General features: G+C 58.3%; 3 protein-coding genes across 13 annotated transcripts in view; 1 reads left to right on the top strand and 2 right to left on the bottom strand.

Annotated features, from left to right (window-relative positions):
• Window positions 1-377, bottom strand: part of Agrn (agrin) — a 36,023-nt gene extending 35,646 nt beyond the window's left edge. For all 6 annotated transcript variants that reach the window (XM_070037053.1, XM_070037054.1, XM_070037056.1 and 3 more), the window contains exon 1: window positions 155-377. In XM_070037053.1, the coding sequence (XP_069893154.1) occupies window positions 155-361 (207 nt within the window). In that variant the 5' untranslated portion in view covers window positions 362-377. The remainder of the gene's footprint in view (window positions 1-154) is intronic.
• Window positions 378-2,356: 1,979 nt separating this feature from the next.
• Window positions 2,357-14,228, bottom strand: Isg15 (ISG15 ubiquitin like modifier). 3 transcript variants are annotated; one of them, XM_070037049.1, is made up of 3 exons: window positions 14,073-14,228; window positions 3,319-3,575; window positions 2,357-2,863 (listed from the first exon to the last, which is right to left on the bottom strand). In XM_070037049.1, exons 2-3 carry the CDS (start codon window positions 3,319-3,321, stop codon window positions 2,369-2,371), a joined length of 498 nt encoding a protein of 165 aa, XP_069893150.1. In that variant the 5' UTR covers window positions 3,322-3,575; window positions 14,073-14,228; the 3' UTR covers window positions 2,357-2,368. The 3 variants fall into 3 exon arrangements, with proteins under 3 accessions (XP_069893150.1, XP_069893152.1, XP_069893151.1); XM_070037051.1 differs by lacking the exon at window positions 14,073-14,228 and adding an exon at window positions 6,967-7,128; XM_070037050.1 differs by lacking the exon at window positions 14,073-14,228 and adding an exon at window positions 5,312-5,387.
• Window positions 14,229-14,539: 311 nt separating this feature from the next.
• Window positions 14,540-19,713, top strand: Perm1 (PPARGC1 and ESRR induced regulator, muscle 1). Of its 4 annotated transcripts, none has more exons than XM_070037043.1 (4): window positions 14,540-14,608; window positions 15,988-17,805; window positions 18,377-18,502; window positions 18,728-19,713. In XM_070037043.1, the coding sequence occupies exons 2-4, from the start codon at window positions 16,011-16,013 to the stop codon at window positions 18,850-18,852; spliced, it is 2,046 nt and encodes a 681-aa protein (XP_069893144.1). In that variant the 5' UTR covers window positions 14,540-14,608; window positions 15,988-16,010; the 3' UTR covers window positions 18,853-19,713. The 4 variants fall into 4 exon arrangements, with proteins under 4 accessions (XP_069893144.1, XP_069893142.1, XP_069893143.1 ...); XM_070037041.1 differs by having other exon boundaries at window positions 14,967-17,805; XM_070037042.1 differs by having other exon boundaries at window positions 14,543-14,608; window positions 15,582-17,805.
• Window positions 19,714-19,780: the final 67 nt, after the last annotated feature.

Below are 19,780 nucleotides of genomic sequence, written 5' to 3'. Positions count from 1 at the left end.
TCCCCCCGCGCGGGCTGCGGCGGAGGCGGCCCCGGCCCCGGCCCCGCGGCGGCTCCGCGGGAACTTTGCTGCGGAGCTCGGAGTTTTCCGGAGCCCCGCGCCCGTCCCGGGGCCCGGCGGCCGGCGCGGGCGCGGCTCCCACGGCCGGGCCCACCTTGCAGGAGTAGGTGTGCTGCACCGGGTCCACGTTGAGGATCTCCTCCACGGTGCCGGTGAGCACCACGTTCGCCTCCTCCTCGCGCCGCTCCAGCGCGCGCTCCGGGCACGTCCCGCCGGCGCGGGGCAGGGCGAGCGCGGCCACCACCGGGAGCAGCAGCAGCGGCCGCAGCGGGGCCGGGCCGGACGCCCGCGGGCGGACCATGGCGCAGCCGCGCGCGGACGGGACTGGACCGGACGGGACGCGGCCCGGGCAGACGGTGGGAGGGGGCGGCGCGGGGGGCGGCGCGGGGCGGGGCTTGGCGGCGCCGCCTCCCCGGGGCCCCGCCCGACCCCGACCCGCGACCCGCGCCGGCCGCGAACAAAGCGCCGGGACTGCGGCGCCCGGCCGGGCGGGGGGGGGGGGGGGGGGCGGGCGCGAGGGGCGGCTCGGGGCCCCGGGGAGGCGGGGCCGGGGCTGCGGCGCCCTCCCGCGGACGCCCCTCCCCGCCGGCGCCGACGGCCCCCCCGGAAGTGCGGCTGAGGCCGGGTTAATGCATAACCTGGAGGCGACGTGACGGGACTGCCAAGGGGCCGGAACCGCGGCGCGGCGCCCGGGCGCGGGGGGGCTGCGGGGGCCGGGACCGCCGCCCCGGACGGAAAGGCGCCGCCACCCGCTGCGGACGGCGGGCTGGGCCCCACGCGGGGGACGGCGGACCGTGCCCGCACCCGGAGCCGGCGGCCGCGCCCGCTACCGTCGGGCCGAGCACGGTGACGAAGCCCGGCCGCCCCGCCCGCAGCCCGCCCTCCATGCCCGCAGCCCGCCCTCCATGCCCGCAGCCCGCCCTCCATGCCCGCAGCCCGCCCTCCATGCCCGCAGCCCGCCCTCCATGCCCGGCCCGCCCTCCATGCCCGGCCCGCCCTCCATGCCCGGCCCGGCCCGCCCTCCATGCCCGCAGCCCGCCCTCCATGCCCGCAGCCCGCCCTCCATGCCCGGCCCGCCCTCCATGCCCGCAGCCCGCCCTCCATGCCCGGCCGCAGCCAGGCCGCCCCGCTCCCAGCCCGGCCTCCACGCCCTCAGCCCGCCCTCCGTGCCGGGCCCGCCCCTCACGCCCGCCCGCAGCCCGCCCTCCATGCCGAGCCCGCCCCTCACGCCCGTCCGCCCCGCCGGGCCCGCCCGCAGCCCGCCCTCCGTGCCGGGCCCGCCCCTCACGCCCGTCCGCCCCTCACGCCCCGCCCGCAGCCCGCCCTCCGTGCCGGGCCCGCCCTGCCCGCCCCTCACGCCCCGTTCGCCCCGCCCGCAGCCCGCCCCTCACGCCCCGCTCGCCCCGCCGGGCCCGCCCCGCCCGCCCACAGCCCGCCCCGCCCGCAGCCCGCCCACAGCCCGCCCCGCCCACAGCCCGCCCCGCCCACAGCCCGCCCACAGCCCGCCCCGCCCACAGCCCGCCCCGCCCGCAGCCCGCCCCGCCCGCAGCCCGCCCGCAGCCCGGCCCCCGCCGGCGGAGTCTGCCGCGCTCTCCACTCCAGACTGGCGTTCTCGCGCTGGGTACTGGGGCCGCCAAGCCGGGTCCAGAGGAGGTAAACTGAGGCCCAGAAGGCCCAAGACTGAGGGAGCGGGCGGGACCGGGCACCGGCTCCGACGCGGGCCGGGCCTCGCGGAGGGCACCGGCCGTCGGACCTGCGGGCAGCTGCGGGCGCCACACGCAGCACCCACAGTTCTGGGCCTCGGCCCAGGCGTCCCAGGGAGCCACGGCCCGCCCGGTCTACTCGCGGGTAAGGCGGTCCCGGGAATGCCCGGCGCGGCTCCTGCCCTCCAGGCCCACCCTCCAGGGAGCTCTTGCTGGAGGTCTCAGGCCGCGCCCCTGCACCCCCCCAGGGGGGACACCGCCCGAGGGACCCTCACTGCTTCTAGCGGCTCTAGGGATGTGGGACCGCGCGGGACCTGTCCCTCTGCGTCCGCTAGTCCAGACGTGATGGGGACCAGTTGCTGGATTGCTACCTGTGACTTCACCTAGCTAGGAGGACCCCAAATGAATCCGAGTGTGGGAAGAGGAGAGTCATTATGCGGACCCCACTAAGCTCTGTGAAGCCCTTATCCCTTGACTTGGCAACTCTGGCCGGGTAACCGCACCAAGATTCTCTCACCCGACCTCACTATGGAGGAAGAGTGTGGAGGAGAAGGCATTCCAGCGGGCGGACAGGGCAGACAGGAGTTTCTCTTTGCATTCCTTTATTACCAGTGCTGGATCCCTCCAGGCCCTGCTGCACCTCCCCGCAGACGCAAATTCATGTACACGGTGCACTGGGGCTTGAGGCCATACTCCCCCAGCAGGCGCTGGTCCTCCATGGGCTTCCCCTCAAAGCTCAGCCAGCACAGATCTTCCCGTGCCCCCTCTTGGTTGCACACTTGCTGCTTGAGTTGTGCCACACTGTGCGTCAGCCGGACCTCATAGATCCTGCTACAGCCCTTGTCATTCCTCACCAGGATGCTCAAGGGCTCACTGCAGTTCTTCACCACCAGCAGGACGGTGCTGCCGGGACCCAAGCCCTGGCTGATGAGAGAGCCTCTCTCCTGCAGCACAGTGCCATCTGGGTGGGCCAGGTGCTGCTGGAAGGCAGGCACTCTGATCTTCTGAGTGATTTGCTGCTTCAATCCTGACAAGGTCATGTCGTCCCTCAGGGGTACCAGAAACTCCTCTCCCAGCATCTTCACTATTAGGTCCCCTCCCTGCAGGCATTACACAGGCTTAGAAATTCATTTGGCACCAGACGTAGCCACCAGCCCCCCCCCCCCAAAGTACTGGCTACCTGGCCAGCTCCTGAGCCCCAAGGTACATAGCTCTCCAGGCCCTACATCCCCCACCCCCAGGTACAAACCCAGTAACCGTGCATGGGAGGCACAGGGAGGGGAGGAGAGGGTAATTTCTAGAAGGACCAACCATCATGTTGCCTGTCTTCACCCACCTCCCTTCAACATTGGGCCTAGCCCCAAGGGTCCTAAGGACTAAGCAGATGCAGATGTGGAACCCAGTCCCTCCCCTAACACTGTGGACGGGCCACGCTCTGAGCAGCTCTGTTGGCCTGGACTGAGAGTGCTCTACCTCTGGAAGACCCCACCTAGGGAAGGAAGAATAGAGTGACCTAAAAAGGAGCCCACCTGCCCTGCCAGCAAGTTGTCCTTACCATGGCTTCAGACTGTAGCTCTGTGTCACCAGCAGGCACTGCCAGGTTCACTGGGAGTTGGTTCCGAGGTACTGCAAGTCCGCTGCGATTCAGCTCCCAGGTATTGCAAGCTCCCTGCAATTTGGCTCCCAGCTGCTACTGTCAGCCGGGTGCCCGGGCTCAGCCCATTTAAGAAGCTGAGCTGTCTACGTCACAAGGTGGAGTCTCCAGCAGCCTGCGCTGACTTCGGTTTCAGTTTCCTTTTCCCAGGGCATTCCCTAAGTGAAAGACGAAACAAAACAGTGACAGATAATAAGGAAATGGGTTGGGGGGGTGGGGGGTGGGTGGGTGGGGGCTTCCAGGCTGTCTAGGAAACCTGGGATCAGGACAACTTCTCGCCCCTCAAAGCACCATCAGGACTGTGCAGTCAGAAACCACCCAAATAGCCCCTCAGGGCCCGTACAAGATGAACACAAGTCCTTACATCAAGAATGAATCGAAAGCTTTCATGTTACATTTACCAGTTTGATGGAAAACATCATCATGATTAATTCAGAAACATTATAGAACTGACCATCTAAACTGCTCAGAGACAGTCATCATTGCTTCAGGACGATACTTGTTCTGATTTTTTTTCTTGGTTTGTTTGTTTTGAGTTTTGTAATTGTTATAGAAGCACCCTATACTCTAGAACACTTTATTAAGACCTTTTGCATAATTATATTAGAATTGAAGTATAAGGAAGATTGGAAGCAAAAGGGGGCTATATTTTTTGGATTAATAAATGCATAAAGATGTGACAAAAAGCCTTACTGTTTGCACAATTAGAGACATTGATTAAGCCAGGTTTTCTTTTTGTTGTTGTTATTGCTGTTTTTTTGTTTTTGTTTTTTGGTACTGGTCCTGGGCTATGAACTCAGTGTTTGGGTGCTATTCTGAGCATTTTTGCTCAAGCCTCATACTCTACCACTTGAGCCACAGCTCCACTTCTGGCTTTTTAGTTAATGGAGGTAAGAGCCTCAGGGACTTTCTAAATCCCACGCTGGCTTCGATCCACAATCCTCACATCTCAGCCTCCAATGTAGTTAGGACTGCAGACCAGAGCAACCCAGCTGTTTTGTTTATTTGTAGCTCAGTTTGGTATTAAACACTTGTACCTAAGCATTTGGAGCACTGGGATTGCAGATATTACTAACCATACCAGGTCTGGATTTAGATGGGTTGTTTGTGGTTTTGTTTTTTATCTGTCTGAGACTAGGACTTGCTTTCACTCATTGGCTGGTGCTCTACAACCTGAGCCAAGCCTCCAACCCCTTGATTGTTTTTTGTTGTTGGGTTTTGGGGGGGGGGTTGGGTGGAAGGGGGAGTCATTACAGGAGTTTCTCACACTTGCTAGGCAAGCACTCTACCACTTGAGCCATAATCTCAGCCCTTTTTTCTTTATTTATAATTATGTTCCTTAAAAACCCCAGAGCTCCTTTTGCTCATGGCTTGCACTCTACCACTAGAGCCACAGAAACACTTCCCGCTTTTTCTGTTATTAATTTTTTTTGGGGGTCCGGTCGTGGGGCCTGAACTCTGGGCCTGGGCGCTGTCCCTCAGCTCTTCAGCTCAAGGCTAGCGCTCTACCACTTGAGCCACAGCACCACTTCCGGCTTTTTTCTTTTTGCTTATGTGGTGCTGAGGAATCGAACCCAGGGCCTTGAGCATGCAAGGCAAGTGCTCTACCACTGAGCCACCTTCCCAGCCCCTTCTGTTATTAATTTGAGATAAGAGTCTCATGGACTTTCCTGCCCAGGCTGGCTTTGAACCACAATCCTCAGCTCTCAACCTTCTGGGTAGCTAGAATTACAGGTATGAGCCACCAGTGCCTGGGTCAGCAAGTTGTTTTAATAATTGCATGTGTTTTCTACATTGTCCATGAAGGTTAAGAATACTTTAGTTAACTAATTATTGAATATGTAGGTAGTGAGATTTTTTCCTATTGCACACAGTACATAACAAGCAAACTTACCTAAAATTACATAGCTGATAGAATATGTAACTTGCTTTTTTTCTCTGCTTGTCCTGGTGTTTGAACTTTGGGCCTGGGCGCTGTCCCTAAGCCTCTCTGTGCTCAAGGCTCTATCACTAGAGCCACAGCGCCACTTCCTACTTCTTCGGGGTTGTTTACTGAAGATAAGAGTATTAGAAGGCCTGCTCCAGTAGCTCCCGAGCACCCTGTAATCCTAGCTACTCAGGAGGCTGGGATCTGAGCACTGAGGTTCAAAGCCAGCCTGGGCAGGAGTCCGTGAACACCCCCCACATTTCCCTCACCCCCCCCCAGCTCCCACATTCCCCCCACCCCCATACACCTCCCATACCCCCCAAACCCGTCCACCCCCCACCACCCTCTACATACCTACCCCCACCCTCCCTCCTCCGTTGTAGTAGCAAGGGCCTGACTGAGAGCCGGTGGGGGCTGGACCGGGCTGGGGGCGTGGCTGGAGGGGCGGGGCGGAACCCGGGCTGGGGGCGGGGCTGGAGGCGCGGGGCGGAACCCGGGCTGGGAGTGGGCGTGGCTGGAGGCGCGGGGCGGAACCCGGGCTGGGAGTGGGCGGGGCTGGAGGGGCGGAACCCGGGCTGGGAGTGGGCGTGGCTGGAGGCGCGGGGCGGATCCCGGGCTGGGAGCGGGCGGGGCTGGAGGCAGGAGCGGGGAGACTAGGAGGGGGCGGGGCGGGAGGCCCGGGCTCCCATTGGCTGGCGGAGTGTGGGAACCTGCGCGGGGTGGGGTTCCCACTTCCTGCGGCCTGGCGGCCTTAAATAGCCTGAAGCTGCGCCCTGCGGGGGACCGCTGCCTGGCCGGGCCCGCCTTTCGCCTGCCCCGAGGGTGCAGGGCCCTCCACCCGGACAGCGAAGTCGAGCGCTCTTGCTGGAGCCCTGGAAAGCGCCAGCCAGCGAGGGCCCGCGGGGTGGGGCGGGGCGGGTGGGGGAGGGAGGGCCCGCGTGGGGGGGCGGGTGGGGGAGGGCGGCCCGCGGGGTGGGGCGGGGCGGGTGGGGGAGGGCGGCCCGCGTGGGGGAGAGGCAGGGTGCTTCCACGAGCCCTGCTGGGCCCCTCTGCGCCCCCTGCGCCCCTGCGCCCCCTGCTGTGCCCCCTGCTGCGCCCCCTGCTGCGCCCCCTGCGCCCCCCTGCTGCGCCCCCTGCGCCCCCTGCGCCCCCTGCTGCGCCCCCTGCTGCGCCCCGTGCGCCCCCCTGCTGCGCCTGCTGCGCCCCCTGCTGCGCCCCCTGCGCCCCCCTGCTGCGCCCCCTGAGCCCCCTGCTGCGCCCCCTGCGCCCCCTGCTGCGCCCCCTGCGCCCCCCTGCTGCGCCCCCTGCGCTCCCCTGCTGCGCCCCCTGCGCCCCCTGCGCCCTCCTGCACTCCCCTGCTGCGCCCCCTGCGCCCTCCTGCGCTCCCCTGCTGCGCCCCCTGCGCCCCCCTGCTGCGCCCCCTGCGCCCCCCTGCTGCGCCCCCTGCGCTCCCCTGCTGCGCCCCCTGCGCCCCCTGCGCCCTCCTGCGCTCCCCTGCTGCGCCCCCTGCGCCCTCCTGCGCTCCCCTGCTGCGCCCCCTGCGCCCCCCTGCTGCGCCCCCTGGGGGGGGCCCCCCTGTGCCCCCTGCGCCCCGCACGCCCGCGGCTGTGCCCAGCACCCACCCTGGCGTCCAGCGGCACAGCGCTTGGCCGCGGCGAACCCTCGGAAAACACGGAGAAAGCTGCCACGGGGTGGCTGTCCTTGGACTTGGGCAGGGCGCACAGTGGACACGGCTGAGGGCTGCAACTCCAGGAGATAACAGCCCAGAAGGAGGACTTGTTCCAAGATGGAAGCGTAGGGCCGCTTTTCCCCTAGCCACATCGCACGTTTCTGTCGCTGAAGGGAGGGACAGGAGGGCGGGCCTCAGACAAGCCCTGTGACTCACCCTCCCCGGGTCCGGTATGGAGCCGCAGTGACCCGGGGTCCACGCTTCCCACAGCCGCATCTGCGGTTTTCTCAGATCTTTCTGGCACCTTGCCTGGCCCAGCCCATCTGCGGAGGTCCCTGACACCGGTGGAAGAGAAGACCAGGGTTGGATGTCCAGTGTCTGGCCAGTGTCTGGCCAGGCACCCACAGGATGAGGCTGACACCTGAGCCAGTAGGAGGTCCGTCTCCGGTCTTGGTTGAGGGCAGACTGGGTCACGCCCCCTGGAAGCTTGTCTCTGAGCCCCAGGCTGCATGAAGGAGGGCTCTCCCAGCTCTGCCTGACCCTCACTTGGAGTCCCCTACCACCCGGTGCCCTGGCCAGCACGGCGAGTGGGCTGGACAAAGTGCAGCCCTGCACACCAGGAGGTGCTTCCACACAGCTCAGGAACTGGCCGTGGCTTATGCCAAGCACACTCACAAACCTGGCTAGCCTGAGCACCATCCCAGGATATCTCCAGGCCCCAGCCATAGCCAGGGGCGTATCATGACAATCCCAGCCATGTTTCTTCCTTGGGATAGTGGAGACGAGGACAGGCTATTAGTGGAAAGGAAGTCCAAAATGGGTATCCACTGGTGGTGTGTGAGCATCTGTCTCTGTCCGTGTCCACATCACATGAGAGAGAAAGAGTTCTAGTATTGTGTCCCCAGATTAGGTGAAGGAGGCAGCCCATGACCAAGCTGACCCGCTGCCTCCTGCAGCTATTATTCTTTTGTTTTGTTTTGTTTTTGGTTTTTTTTGGTCGGTCGTGGGGCTTGAACTCTGGTCCTGGGCGCTGTCCCTAAGCTCTTCAGCTCAAGGCCAGCATTCTACCGCTTGAGCCACAGTGCCACTCTGCAGCTATTATTTTTTGGAGAGACCTTTTCACACAGAAGCTGGAGCTCAATGCTACTACACAATAGAGGCAGGAGCGTGTCCATGGCTTTAAACTCTCTTCACAATGCCTTTTCCTGCCTGATCGCAGACAAATATTCAGGAGATGGGGGTGACACTTTTTCTGTGGCTGCTCCCAGTCAGTGTTGGATACAGGGGACTTAACCCAGCTTGACACAAATGGTCATTCCCAAGGTAGATTCACAGGGATCTCCAGCCAGCGGATACACAAATGGTCATTCCCAAGGTAGATTCACAGGGATCTCCAGCCAGCGGATACACAAATGGTCATTCCCAAGGTAGATTCACAGGGATCTCCAGCCAGCGGATACACAAATGGTCATTCCCAAGGTAGATTCACAGGGATCTCCAGCCAGCGGATACACAAATGGTCATTCCCAAGGTAGATTCACAGGGATCTCCAGCCAGCGGATACACAAATGGTCATTCCCACCATGGCTCAAGCAGTCCTTCCTCTGATACACACACAAGGCATATCCCATAAGTGAGATTTCAGAGGACTTGCTTAAGCTGGGTGTAAGGAATAATGCCCACTTGGGCACACAGCACCTTCCCCAGCTGGGCACAAGACATTCACTACATGGATAGACAGTTCAGCACATAGAGAACTTCACACACACAAAGGACATTCCCTGGTAGACTCAGGAGTACTTCCCAGCTGGGCACAAGGGGACAGTCTCCAACTGGACATAGACATTTAAGCAAACATGTGATCTAGGCTAAGCACCTGGGGCTTACCCTGTTGGAAACAAGGGGACATTCTCCAGACAGGCACAGATGTGACCTTCCAGACTGAGCACAAGAGGACATTTGCCATGTGGGCCGAAGGCCACATAGACACACATGTGACCTGCCCAGGTGAGCACCAGGGGCCTTTGCCAGCTGCAAAGAAGGAGACATTCCCCAGACAGGCACACATGTAATCTCAGCGGAACAAATGAGCAAAAAAGACCTTTACAAGATGGGGACAAGAAGACCTAACCATCAATCACAAGGGTACCCTGTCCAGCTGGACGCAGAGGACATTCACCAAACAGGCATACAAGGTCCTTCCTGGTTGGACACAAGGGAGCTTTCCCAGATGGGAACAAGGGAATCTTCTCCAGATAAGCACAAAGGGAACTTTGCCAATTGAGCACAAAGGGATTTTCCTAGTTGGGCACAAAGAAACCTTCCTCAGCTGAGTACAGGGAGACATTTCTCAGATGGGCAAAGCAGGTACCATCCCAAGCTGGCACAAAGGGATAATTCCAAGATGGATACAAGGGAATAGTCCCCAGATGGGCATGCACGTAACCTTCTGAGCTGAGCACAAGGGGACCTTACCTCTCTAGGAGCAACTGGACCTTGGCCAGATAGCCATCGGGGAGTCTTCCTCAGATGAGCACAACAGTACCTTCACAGATTGGCACAAGAGGATCTTCACTGGCTTTGCACAAGAGGTCTAGTCCCCCATGAACACATGGGGACCTTCTCCGGGGTGCTGGAGACACTCCCCAGACGGACAAAGTGGACCGTTCCCAGATCGGCACAAGATGGGCATGGAGCCTTCCCAGCCAAGACCAAAAGGGCATTCTGTAGGTGAGTATCAGGGGACCTTCTTCTTGGAAACAAGGGCACATATGTGACCTTTGTGGCTGAGCACAAGTGGACCAGATGAACCCAAGGGGACTTCATCCAACTAGACACACTTGGACCTTCAGCAGATGATTACCAGGAAACCTTCCCCACATGAGAATAAGTGAACAATCTGTGGGTTGGCACAAAGGGCACACGCAGGAGCTGCCCAGCTGTGCAACACAAGGGAATGTTCCCTAGCTTGGCACAAAGAGACATTGTGCAGATGGACACAAGAGGACTTTTCTCAGCTGAGCCTGGGAGATCTCCCCTAGCTGAGCACAGGAGACATACTCAGATGGGCACATGTTATCTTTCCCAGCTAAGAACAAAGAGGCATTCCCCAGATCGTGCAATGTGACCTCCTATCTGAGCATAAGGGGCCATCCCGTATCTGAGCACAAGAGCAGTCTGCCTGTATGGACACAAAGAACATTTCCAAGAATGGCAAAAAGGGACTTTCCCCCAGACAGATAGCAAGGAATCCCCATGGGACATTTCCAGCACACAGGGCCCTTCTTAAGTGGGGACAGGGAAATTCCTCACAAGGGACCTTTCCCCAGATGAGTACCAGATGGGCAAAAAGGGTGTATCCCGGGGCTGGGAAGGTGGCTCAGTGGTAGAGTGCTTGCCTTGTATGCAAGAGGCCCTGGGTTTGATTCCTCAGTACCACATAAGCAGGAAAAAGCTGGAAGTGGCGCTGTGGCTCAAGTAGTAGAGCGCTAGCCTTGAGCTGAAGAGCTGAGGGGCAGTGCCCAGGCCCAGAGTTCAGGTCCCATGACCAGCAAAATAAATAAATAAATAAATAAAATAAAAATTATATAAAAAAAAAGGGTGTATCCCCTCAGTTGGCTTAAGGAGAGCTCTCCCTGGTGAACACAAGAGTTTTCTCCAGATGGGCACAGGGGACCTCCCTCAACCTGGTCATTCTCTAGGTGGGCACAGGGGGAACTTTCCCAGCTGAACACAAGGAGTCCTTCTTCAAGATGGCCATAAGGACGTTTTCCCCAGAAAGGTACAAGGGGACTTCCCTAGCTGAGCAGGGACAATCCCCAGTTGGGCTAACTGGAAATAAGAGGCTCACAAGGACTTTTCTGCTTTGGCTGGCTTTGAACCACAATCCTCAGATCTCAGTCTCCCGAGTAGCTAGGATTACAGGTGTGAGCCACCGGCGCCCGGCTGCTTTCTGTTTTTTTAAAGAACTTTTTGTGCCCTAGAGCCATGTTTTTTCCGTGTGTGTGTGTGTGTGTGTGTGTGTGTGTGTGTGTGTGTGTGTGTGTGTGTGTGTGTGTGTTGCTGGGCTTTGTGCTTGATAGGCATGTACTCTATCATTTGAGCTATGCCCTAGCTCCCCCCACCCAGTCCCCTGTTTTTCTTTGTCGGTCATGGGGCTTGAACTTGGTCTGGGAGCTGTCCCTCAGCTCTTCAGCTCAAGGCAAGTGCTCTACCATTTGAGCCACAGCGCCACTTCTGGTTTTCTGGAAGTTTTTTGGAGGTGAATCTCACAGACTTTCCTTGCCTGGGCTGGCTTTGAACTGCAATCCTCAGATTTTCCTGCCTAGGCTGTTTTCAAACCTAAGATATCATAATCTCAGCCTTTAAGTAGCTAGGGTTACAGGCATGAGCCACTGGTGCCTAGCTAAGAGTTTTGTTTTTAATTGAGCCACTGGTGCCCGGCTCTGCCCCCCCACCCTTTAATTTAGTTATTTTTCAGGTAGGTAGGGTCTCACTTTTGCCTGGGGTGGCGTTGGATCACAATCCCACATAGCTGAGAGAATAAGGAGTGTGGGATCAGAGTGATGCAGGAAGGTCAGCTCCATGGTGGTAGGGAAGTCATGGGGGAAGAACCAGTGTGGAGGAGGGAAGGGTCCAGACCAGGGTTGAACTGGCCTCATGACCAGCCTTCAGAGGGAAGCCCTTCCCCACTCCCACACCAGCCAGAGAACTTCTCTATGTGGGATGGTAGGAGGTGTCTGTGGAGGGCCAGGGACCTAGGTGTGTTCTTCGACCAGTAAGGAATATGCTGTGCTCATAACCGAGCTCTGTAGAGAGCTCAGAGATAGCAGCTCGGGCAGAAATGAGTTGGTAGAAGGAGGGATGGAAGGCCATCCAGATGAGAGGGGACAGAGGCAGAAAGAAGGGACCACCAAGGAGGGGACTCAGCTGTGAGGAGCCCACTGGAGCATAGCCAGCTCTCAAATAGAAGAGTTGACTTTGAATGAGCAGCTACTGCACACCAAAGGTCTAAAACCACTTGAAAGCATGACAGAAAGTATGCCATGTATAACTACAAGAGATTGTTGGCTGGGAAGGTGGCTTAGTGGTAGAGTACTTGCCTAGCATGCTTGAAGCCCTGGGTTCCATTCCTCAGTACCACATACACAGAAAAAGTCAGAAGTGGCGTTGTGGCTCAAGTGGTAGAGTGCTAGCCTTGAGTAAAAGAAGCTCAGGGACAGTGCCCAGGCCCAGAGTTCAAGCCCTAGGATTGGCAAAAGAAAAAGAAAAAGAAATTGTTGCTAAGCTAAACTGTCATAATTTAAAACTTCTGTTCATCAAAAGGCACTATTAAGAAAGGGACAGATGGACTGGGAAGGTAGCTCAGTGGTAGAGCACTTGCCTTGCATGCCTGAGGCCCTGGGTTCGATTCCTCAGCATCACATAAGCAAAAAGAAAAAAGCCGGAAGTGGCGCTGTGGCTCAAGTGGTAGAGAGCTTGCCTTGAGCTGAAGAGCTCAGGACAGCACCCAAGCCCAGATTTCAAGCCCCATGACCGACAAAAAAAAAAAAAAAAAAAAAAAGTACCAGAATAGCTGGAAATGGATCTGTAGTTTGGGTGGTAGAGTGTTAGCTTTAAGCACAAAAGATCAGGGATAGTGCCTAAGTCCTCAGTTCAAGCCCCAGGACCAGCAAAAAAACAAAACCAAAAACAATACCAATAACAAAACAAAAACAAAAACAAACCAGAAAACTCATCTTTCCTGGTGCCAGTGGCTCATGACTATAATCCCAGTGACTCAGAAGGCTAAAGATCTGAAGATTTGGGTTTGAAGGCAGACCAGAAAGAAAGTACATGAGACTTTTATCTCTGATTAACCTCCCAAGAGTTGGAAGCAGAGCTGTGCCTCAAGTGGTAGAACACTAGCCCTAAGCCAAAAAGCAAAGAGACAGCACTTAGGTCCTTAGTTCAAGCCCCAGTACTGGAACAAAAGAGGAAAAAAACAGCACTAAGCTGGGCTGGAGTTATGACTCAATTAGTTTAGCCAAGCAAGCAAACAAAGCAAACATGAGGCCCTGAGATAAAATCTCCATACCAAGGCTGGGCGCTGGTGGCTCACACCTGTAATCCTAGCTACTCTGGAGGCTGAGATCTGAGATCATGGTTCAAAGCTGACATAGGCAGGAAAGCCTGTGAGACTCCTATGTCCTATTAACCACCAGAAAACTGGACGTATTACTGTTGGTAGAGTGCTACCCTTGAGCAGAAAAAGCTCAGGGGCAAACGAAAACGATAATAATAATTCTTACGCATGAGGTCCTGGGTTTAATGCACGGAACCACAAGCAAAACAAAATGAAATACAACAAATTCTACAAAATCAACAAGAAAGATGCAGAATAGTGGCAAAATCACTGAAGAAACCCATTTTCAGTGGAGAGGATGAACCAATAGTGAGTGGCTTTTAATTTTTTTCAGTGCTGAGCATGGAAGTGTCTTGTTCATGCTAGTTAAATGCTCTCCCACTGAGCTGCATCCAGGCCCTTGTTTTTTTGACCCAAGTCTTACTATGTACTTTAGGCTAGATAAATACTCCCGATTCTTCTGCCTCTGCCTCCATGATGCTGGGATTACAGGTATGACCCTTAGTACCTGGCTACATACATCCTGTTGTCTCTAAGCTCAAGATCTGTCTGGGATCGTTACCAGGATCCTCAGGGCGAGAGTAACCTACGGATAACCTCTCACTCTGCACCTGATGTACAGTTAACAGAAGGACTTTGGGACCCAACTCTCTTGCCTGCTGGCTGTGTGGCTTTGTGCAAGTTATTCCCCTCCTCTGTGCTTCATGCCCTTCAGAAAGAAGGGTACTCTCGGTGCCTAGCTCAGGGTTAGAGTTTACAGAAAGATGCCCCAGGGCTTGGCACGGGCCCAGGAGATGCCGAGGACCCTGCTTCCCCCCTGGAGGCAGTGGCCACTTGGTTTTGGGTCTGTACACAGAAGTCAAAGTCAGGAGTGAACCCATTTTGTCCCGTGTCCCTCCCTGCGTTCTGTGAGGCCTAGGCACCCCGTCCCTCACCTGACACAGTGGGAGCCCTCCTCCAAAGGCATTTTATGTCCCCACTTCTCCTCCAGCCCCATCAGCAGTTCAGCAACTCTCAGGAGGTTCCTGCAAGTCCTGGAGGTCGACCCCGGTAGGTTCAGGTCCTCCTCTGGTCGCAGAACAATCTGCAGAGTTGGGCTGGGGACAGCAGGTGGGGCCGGAATAAAGTTTCACAGTGCCACAGAGCACAGGTAGCCTTCTGCGTGGGAAGGGAGGTACAGAGCTGATTGCTGAGTAACATTCTCTGGCCAGCGTCTGGCGTGACCTTCGCTGGGGCCAGCCCTTGGCCTGGCACTACACCAGAAAGATGTCTCTCACATAGCTGGAGGCTCCTCAAATGCCATCTATTTGTGGCCTGGCCCTGAGACTGGCCCAAGTCACATGGGAGCCTAGGAGTGTGGTATTTTGGGCCATGGGGGGTGGAGCTTGCAGCGCAAGCCCAACACCATGCCGCTGAGGAACAGGCTGCTAGATACCCTGATCCATGGCACCGGCCGGCTGCTGAGACCCAGGTAGGCCACCCTTAGACCCTCATTCTTGCCTAGGGGTCCCAGTGGCAGGTAGTTCCCACCGAGTCCTCTCTGGGATCAGAGAGTGAGGCAAGGGTCAGTGGGACAGAAACCACAGTGCCTTAGTCTCCAGGGCATCGCTCCCTCAGAGTGCCCATCCCACTAGGTCTAGCATAGCTGAGAGAGGGCCCTAGAGTAGCCCCCTTAGGGGTCCGAGGATGGAGTCTCCAGCCAGCTTGAGTCACCTTGGTTAACTGAGGTGGGGAAATGAGGCCTTGGGGAGTTGGGCAAGACTGAATGGGGAGGTATAGACCTTGAGGAAGGCCTGGTCAGAAGACTCACCGTGGCTCCATAATCTCAGCCCCAGGCTGTTCCTGTTGACCCTGGAGCCAGCTGTGACTGGTCCCAGCAATTGACCTTGGTGGATGCAGAGGAAGCCTGTCCTAGCAGAGCGGGTGGAAGGTCATCCCCCTGGAGGCTGGTCACCTGCTGGGCACGAGGCCGTCCTCTGTGGCCTGCTGCCGTCTGGGTCACACCGGGACAGGCCACTGGAGGGACCGACCCCAGTGGTCCTGGGTGCAGACCGCAGTGGAGGGAGGCGAAAAGGGGGCTCAGCCCCACCGAGCCCATTTGAGATGTGTGGGAACACCATTGGAACACGGCCATGGGGTTTTCAGGTTACTTTGCTAATATGAAATCTATTTGATTTTAGGACTGTGGCAATGTGTCATGGTAGTTACCATTTGGAGTTGAGTTGGAAATAGGGAAAGTTGGAGTTAGTGTTTTCTAACTCAGAAGAATGAGCTAGATTTGAAAGCAGCAGAGCCTCCCCTCTGGGACCCTTCCAGGCGGGGATGAAGAGCCGGGGAGGGGGCAGGTGCCCTTGGGGTGGGCAGGGTGGCAGTGGGTTCTGCTCAGCCTAGGGGGCCTGGATGTGTGAAGGCCCCCCTGGCCCCAAGTCCTGCTGTTGCTCCAGCACCTCCGCTGATCAGCGATGGACAACTTCCAGTACAGTGTCCAGCTCAGTGAGCAGGACTGGGCCGAGTTCTCAGCCACCACTGATGAGTGTGGCCTCTTGCAGGCTGGCCTGGCCTCCGGAGATGAGCTCTTGTCCAGTGACGCTGACCAAGGGGACAGCAGTGGCAGCAGCCCCCCGGGGCCCCCACCACTCCTCAGTGGGCCACTGGCTCCCAGGGGGAGGGGCTGCTGGGCCTGCAAGGAGGGGGACGTGGCTACCCAGCAGCCGGTCAGCAGGTCTCAGTGTGAGCCTGTCCTGGCTCTAGGGGCCGGCCAGCAGGAAGCCGGCACGTCCACACAGTCAGAAGCCCTGCCGTGCCCCGGCTTGGGTGCTGTCCCTGTCAGCCAATGTTCCTTCCTCCCAGCGTCAGCAGCTTCTAGAGGTGAGATGCAGAGGCTTCTACAGGGCCCTGCCTCAAGCCCTGCTGGTGACCCCTCTCCAAGTCCTGAGTCCCCAGCCTGCAGTGCTCCTTCCCAGAAGCTCCCCGAGAGCCCTGGGGCTTCACGGCGCAGCCCTGGCCGCAAGAAGAGGCGTGGTGTGGGTGCCAAAGGTGGTGAGCGCCCGGGAGGCCCAGGCCCTTCTGCGGCACCGTCCCACGCTCCCGAGGCCAGTTCCAAGGAGGGTCTCGAGGCGGGGACAGCAAAACTGACAGCAGGAGCCTTGAAAGACAAGCCAGATCCAGACTCTGCAGGTGCTCGTGAGCCAGGCTCTGGTCTCTCTGAAGAGGTTGCCAGAGGGCCAGGCTTGGATCTACCTACGTCTGTGCCCACAACTGAGCAAGGTGCAGACCAGATCAGACTGGCATCCAGAGCTGAGCCACACACAGCGTCCGAGGTTTACCCAGATGTCTCCATGGCTAAGCCAGATGCGGCTCTGTCTGCCCCAGTCTCCAAGGTTCAAACAGACATGGCTTCGTCTGTACCTGCCACCAAACTTCAATTTGACACAGCTTTTTCTGTATCTACCTGTAAGCCTCAACCTGACATGGTTTTATCTGCATCTGCATGCAAGCTTCAACCTAACATAGCTTTATGTACGCCTACCTATAAGCCTGATACGACTCTGTCTACACCTGCCACCAATCCTCAACCTGACACTGCTTCGTCTACACCTGCCAATAAGCCTCAACCCAACGTGGGTCTGTCTACATCTGCCTCTAAGCCTGACATAACTTTATTTGCACCTGCCTCCACCCCTCACCCGGAGAGGACTATGTCTGCACCGGCCCCCACTCACGGACATCGCGTGGACCCGCCCGTAGCAGGCCCAGGGGCAAAGCCAGAGGGGGATTTCACCACACCTGTCTCCGCGGTTGTGCTGCACCAAGTTCTGCCTTACTCAGCTTCCAAGGCCGCGTCTGCTCCCTCCTCAACCCCCGTTTCCTGGGCTGAGCCTGCTCTGGCAGACACGGAGGTGTCAGTGGGTCAAGGGGGTTACCAAGAGAAGCCTGGAAGAGAGCCCTTAGCCGGGACCCCTGGACACCCTTCTGGGGGGGCCCCACAGGGCCCTGTCCAAGTCACCAAGAAGAAGAAAGTTCGCTTTTCTATGGCTCTGCCCAACCCTGAGGAGCCAGGGTCAGGGGGGGCCACAGGCCCACCGCCCCCAGCTGCGCCCCGTTCCCCAGCCCCCCAGAGTCGCGGCGGGGCTTCAGCCTGGGATGCTGTGGCTGTGGGGCCCCGCACCCCACAGCCTCGGATCCTCAAGCACCTACCACCTCCATCCCCCTCTGCCTCCTCAGTGGGGCCCGAGCCTGGAGGCCGCTTTGCAGTGACCCTTCCCGAGGCTTATGAGTTCTTCTTCTGTGACACCATCGAGGAAGAGGACGAGGACATGCAGGAGGAGGCAGGGGACGGTCAGGCCCTGGGGGAAGTCCAGTGGCCAGATACCTGTGAGTTCTTCTTCCAGGACTTCAGGGTCCAGAGACAAAGGCACCAAAGGCACTTAGTGCCAAAAGCACCCCCAGGAGCTGAGTGTGGGGCAGCACCTCCCCCTGGGGACCCTGTGCCCATCTCCATCCCTGAGGCCTATGAACACTTCTTTGGAGAGGACAGGCTTGACAGCAGGCCCGCCCCCCTTCACCAGCTACAGCGTTTGGAGCCTCTAAAGGAACTGGAGCTTGGGCTGCCCCCCGAGCCTGGCCCAGCCACAGCAGAACAATTCAGCCTGGCAGTCAGGCAAGCAGGTAGGTGTTGATTAGGCCGATCTAGGTCCTGGGAACACGCTGTCCAGGGAGCTAGGCCAAGGGGCCGTGGGGGAGGGGCAGTGCAAGACCCCGGTCGTTAGCCAAGAGGGGTGGTGCTTCAGCCATTCCAGGACACAGTCCAGTTGGGGTAGAACAGGCAACATAGCCATTCCGGTTTGGCTCTGCAGTGACCGCTGCCTCGCGTCCAGGTTGAAGTGCTAGCATGTGCCTCGTGGGAAATAGCGTCCCACGGGAAGCCGGGTCACAGACAGGGAGGTGAAGACCACAGTCACTCCCTGTGATTCGGTCACGGTCGTGATTCGATTATGACACGTCACCCAGTGTCTTGAGGAAGAAACATCAAAGGAGAATACGACGCGTGTGTCCAGACAGGCAGACGGGAGTGTTCCTACGCAGGGCAGGGGTGTTCCACAGCAACACATTCTATGGCAACCATGTCTTAGAGCAAGTGTGACCAGGGCGAGTGTGTCCCAGGGGAAGCGAGTCCAACGTGTGCACAGGGAACACCATACCTCACGGGACCAACGAAGGGCGCACTTCTCTTTCCTAGATGAGCTCCGGGGTCCCTTCACCTCTTTTACCTTTAGCCAGAATGACATGTGCCTGGTGTTTGTGGCTTTTGCCACTTGGGCTGTGAGAACCTCAGATCTACATACCCCAGACGCTTGGAAAACAGGTTTGAGGGCTCTGGGGGTGGAGGGGCTATGATGTCCATCTCCCCCGCCGGGCCGGCAGGGGGACAGGTGCCCAGAGGTTCAGGCCCCCTGTGACCTTATTTTTCCCGTGGCTGACCTGCCTCCGACCCACTGGGCTCGCCCCGCCCTGTGTGGACTGGGTCTTGTGGGTGGAACCGGTGACCAGCTGGAGCTGGCACCCAGGAGACCATATGCTTCTTTTGCAGTCTTGCTGGCCAACATCGGCACCATCTCTGCCATCCGCTACTTTCGCCAGCAGATGAGGCAAGGACGCAGCCCCAGCCGAAACCCCAGCCCCAGCGACAGCCCGAGTCCCAGCCCCAGCTGCTAGGAGCCAGGCTGGCCTGGGAGGTGCGGGGTGCTGAGACCAGCCCAGGAGGCCTGGGACAAGGTGCTGCCCCCTCCTCACTCTCTGACACCTATCTTCTACGGTATCTGGGAAAGAACCAGCATCTTATGTGTCAGCCTCCTTGGACTCCACCGTGGGGTCACTCCCCACACCCGGTAGGAAGGAGATTCAGGATTCTGCGTGGGTAGGTGCTGAGCGGAAAGCTATTTAGGAGGGCATTGGATTAGCACGTGTAAAACAAGGCACTCAATTAAGTTTGAATCTCAGACATGCAATCCTTGGGATGTTTATCTGAAATTTAACTTTACTGAGCACTGCAGTTCATCGGCTCACATGCTAAGGACAGTAGGAGAGGAAAGCATCAGGGCATCAAGGTCCTGCTGGATCTTGGACACTAGACAGGACACTGGGTGACTTCAAAGCTTAGGAATGGGGGACGTTCGAGGACTCTACTCTGGGCCTCTAAGGCCCTCTGACTCCTGAACCTGGAGGGACCAGGGCCACAGCTGGCTTAGGCCAGGCCCGAGTTGGCGAGCTAGTGCCTGGGGGGAACCTCTGAAGGCTCCTGCAGCTCCCGCTGGGTAGGTCTGCGGAGCAGAGATGGCGCCCTGGGGTCCAGAAGGAGGCGCAGATGGAACTGAGGCCTTCAGTGCAGGCAGCTTGAATGGGACTGAGGCTGAGTGGTCGTGGAGTGGGAAAGCGGCAGAGTGGCCCAAGGTGGCAGAATGGTGGCAGGACAGGGCAAGGCTCTGTCCGAGGCGGCATGGCCAGAGCCTAGGATAATGGAAACCTGGCTGCTCTGAGCAAACACAGACAAGCACCAATAAAGTCTCTTTTCCTGTTTATAGTGTCGGTGTTGGTGCCTCTGACCCCACATTGCCAGCATTGACTGACCATCTCACCCTGATTG

This window comes from Dipodomys merriami, unplaced genomic scaffold (genome assembly GCF_024711535.1).
Source record: "Dipodomys merriami isolate MVZ:Mamm:240054 unplaced genomic scaffold, mDipMer1.0.p SCAF_28, whole genome shotgun sequence".
Lineage (NCBI taxonomy): Eukaryota > Metazoa > Chordata > Mammalia > Rodentia > Heteromyidae > Dipodomys > Dipodomys merriami.
The sequence above is the reverse complement of the archived record's forward strand: the minus strand, read 5'-3'. Positions and strand labels throughout refer to the sequence as shown.

Bases quoted from the DNA above. Each gene is read 5' to 3' on its own strand.
- Perm1 (XM_070037041.1), top strand. From the start codon at position 15,600: ATGGACAACTTCCAGTACAGTGTCCAGCTCAGTGAGCAGGACTGGGCC. The intron at 17,806-18,376 runs GTAGGTGTTGAT...TCTCTTTCCTAG, and splicing joins CCTGGCAGTCAGGCAAGCAG to ATGAGCTCCGGGGTCCCTTC. The intron at 18,503-18,727 runs GTTTGAGGGCTC...CTTCTTTTGCAG, and splicing joins CCCAGACGCTTGGAAAACAG to TCTTGCTGGCCAACATCGGC.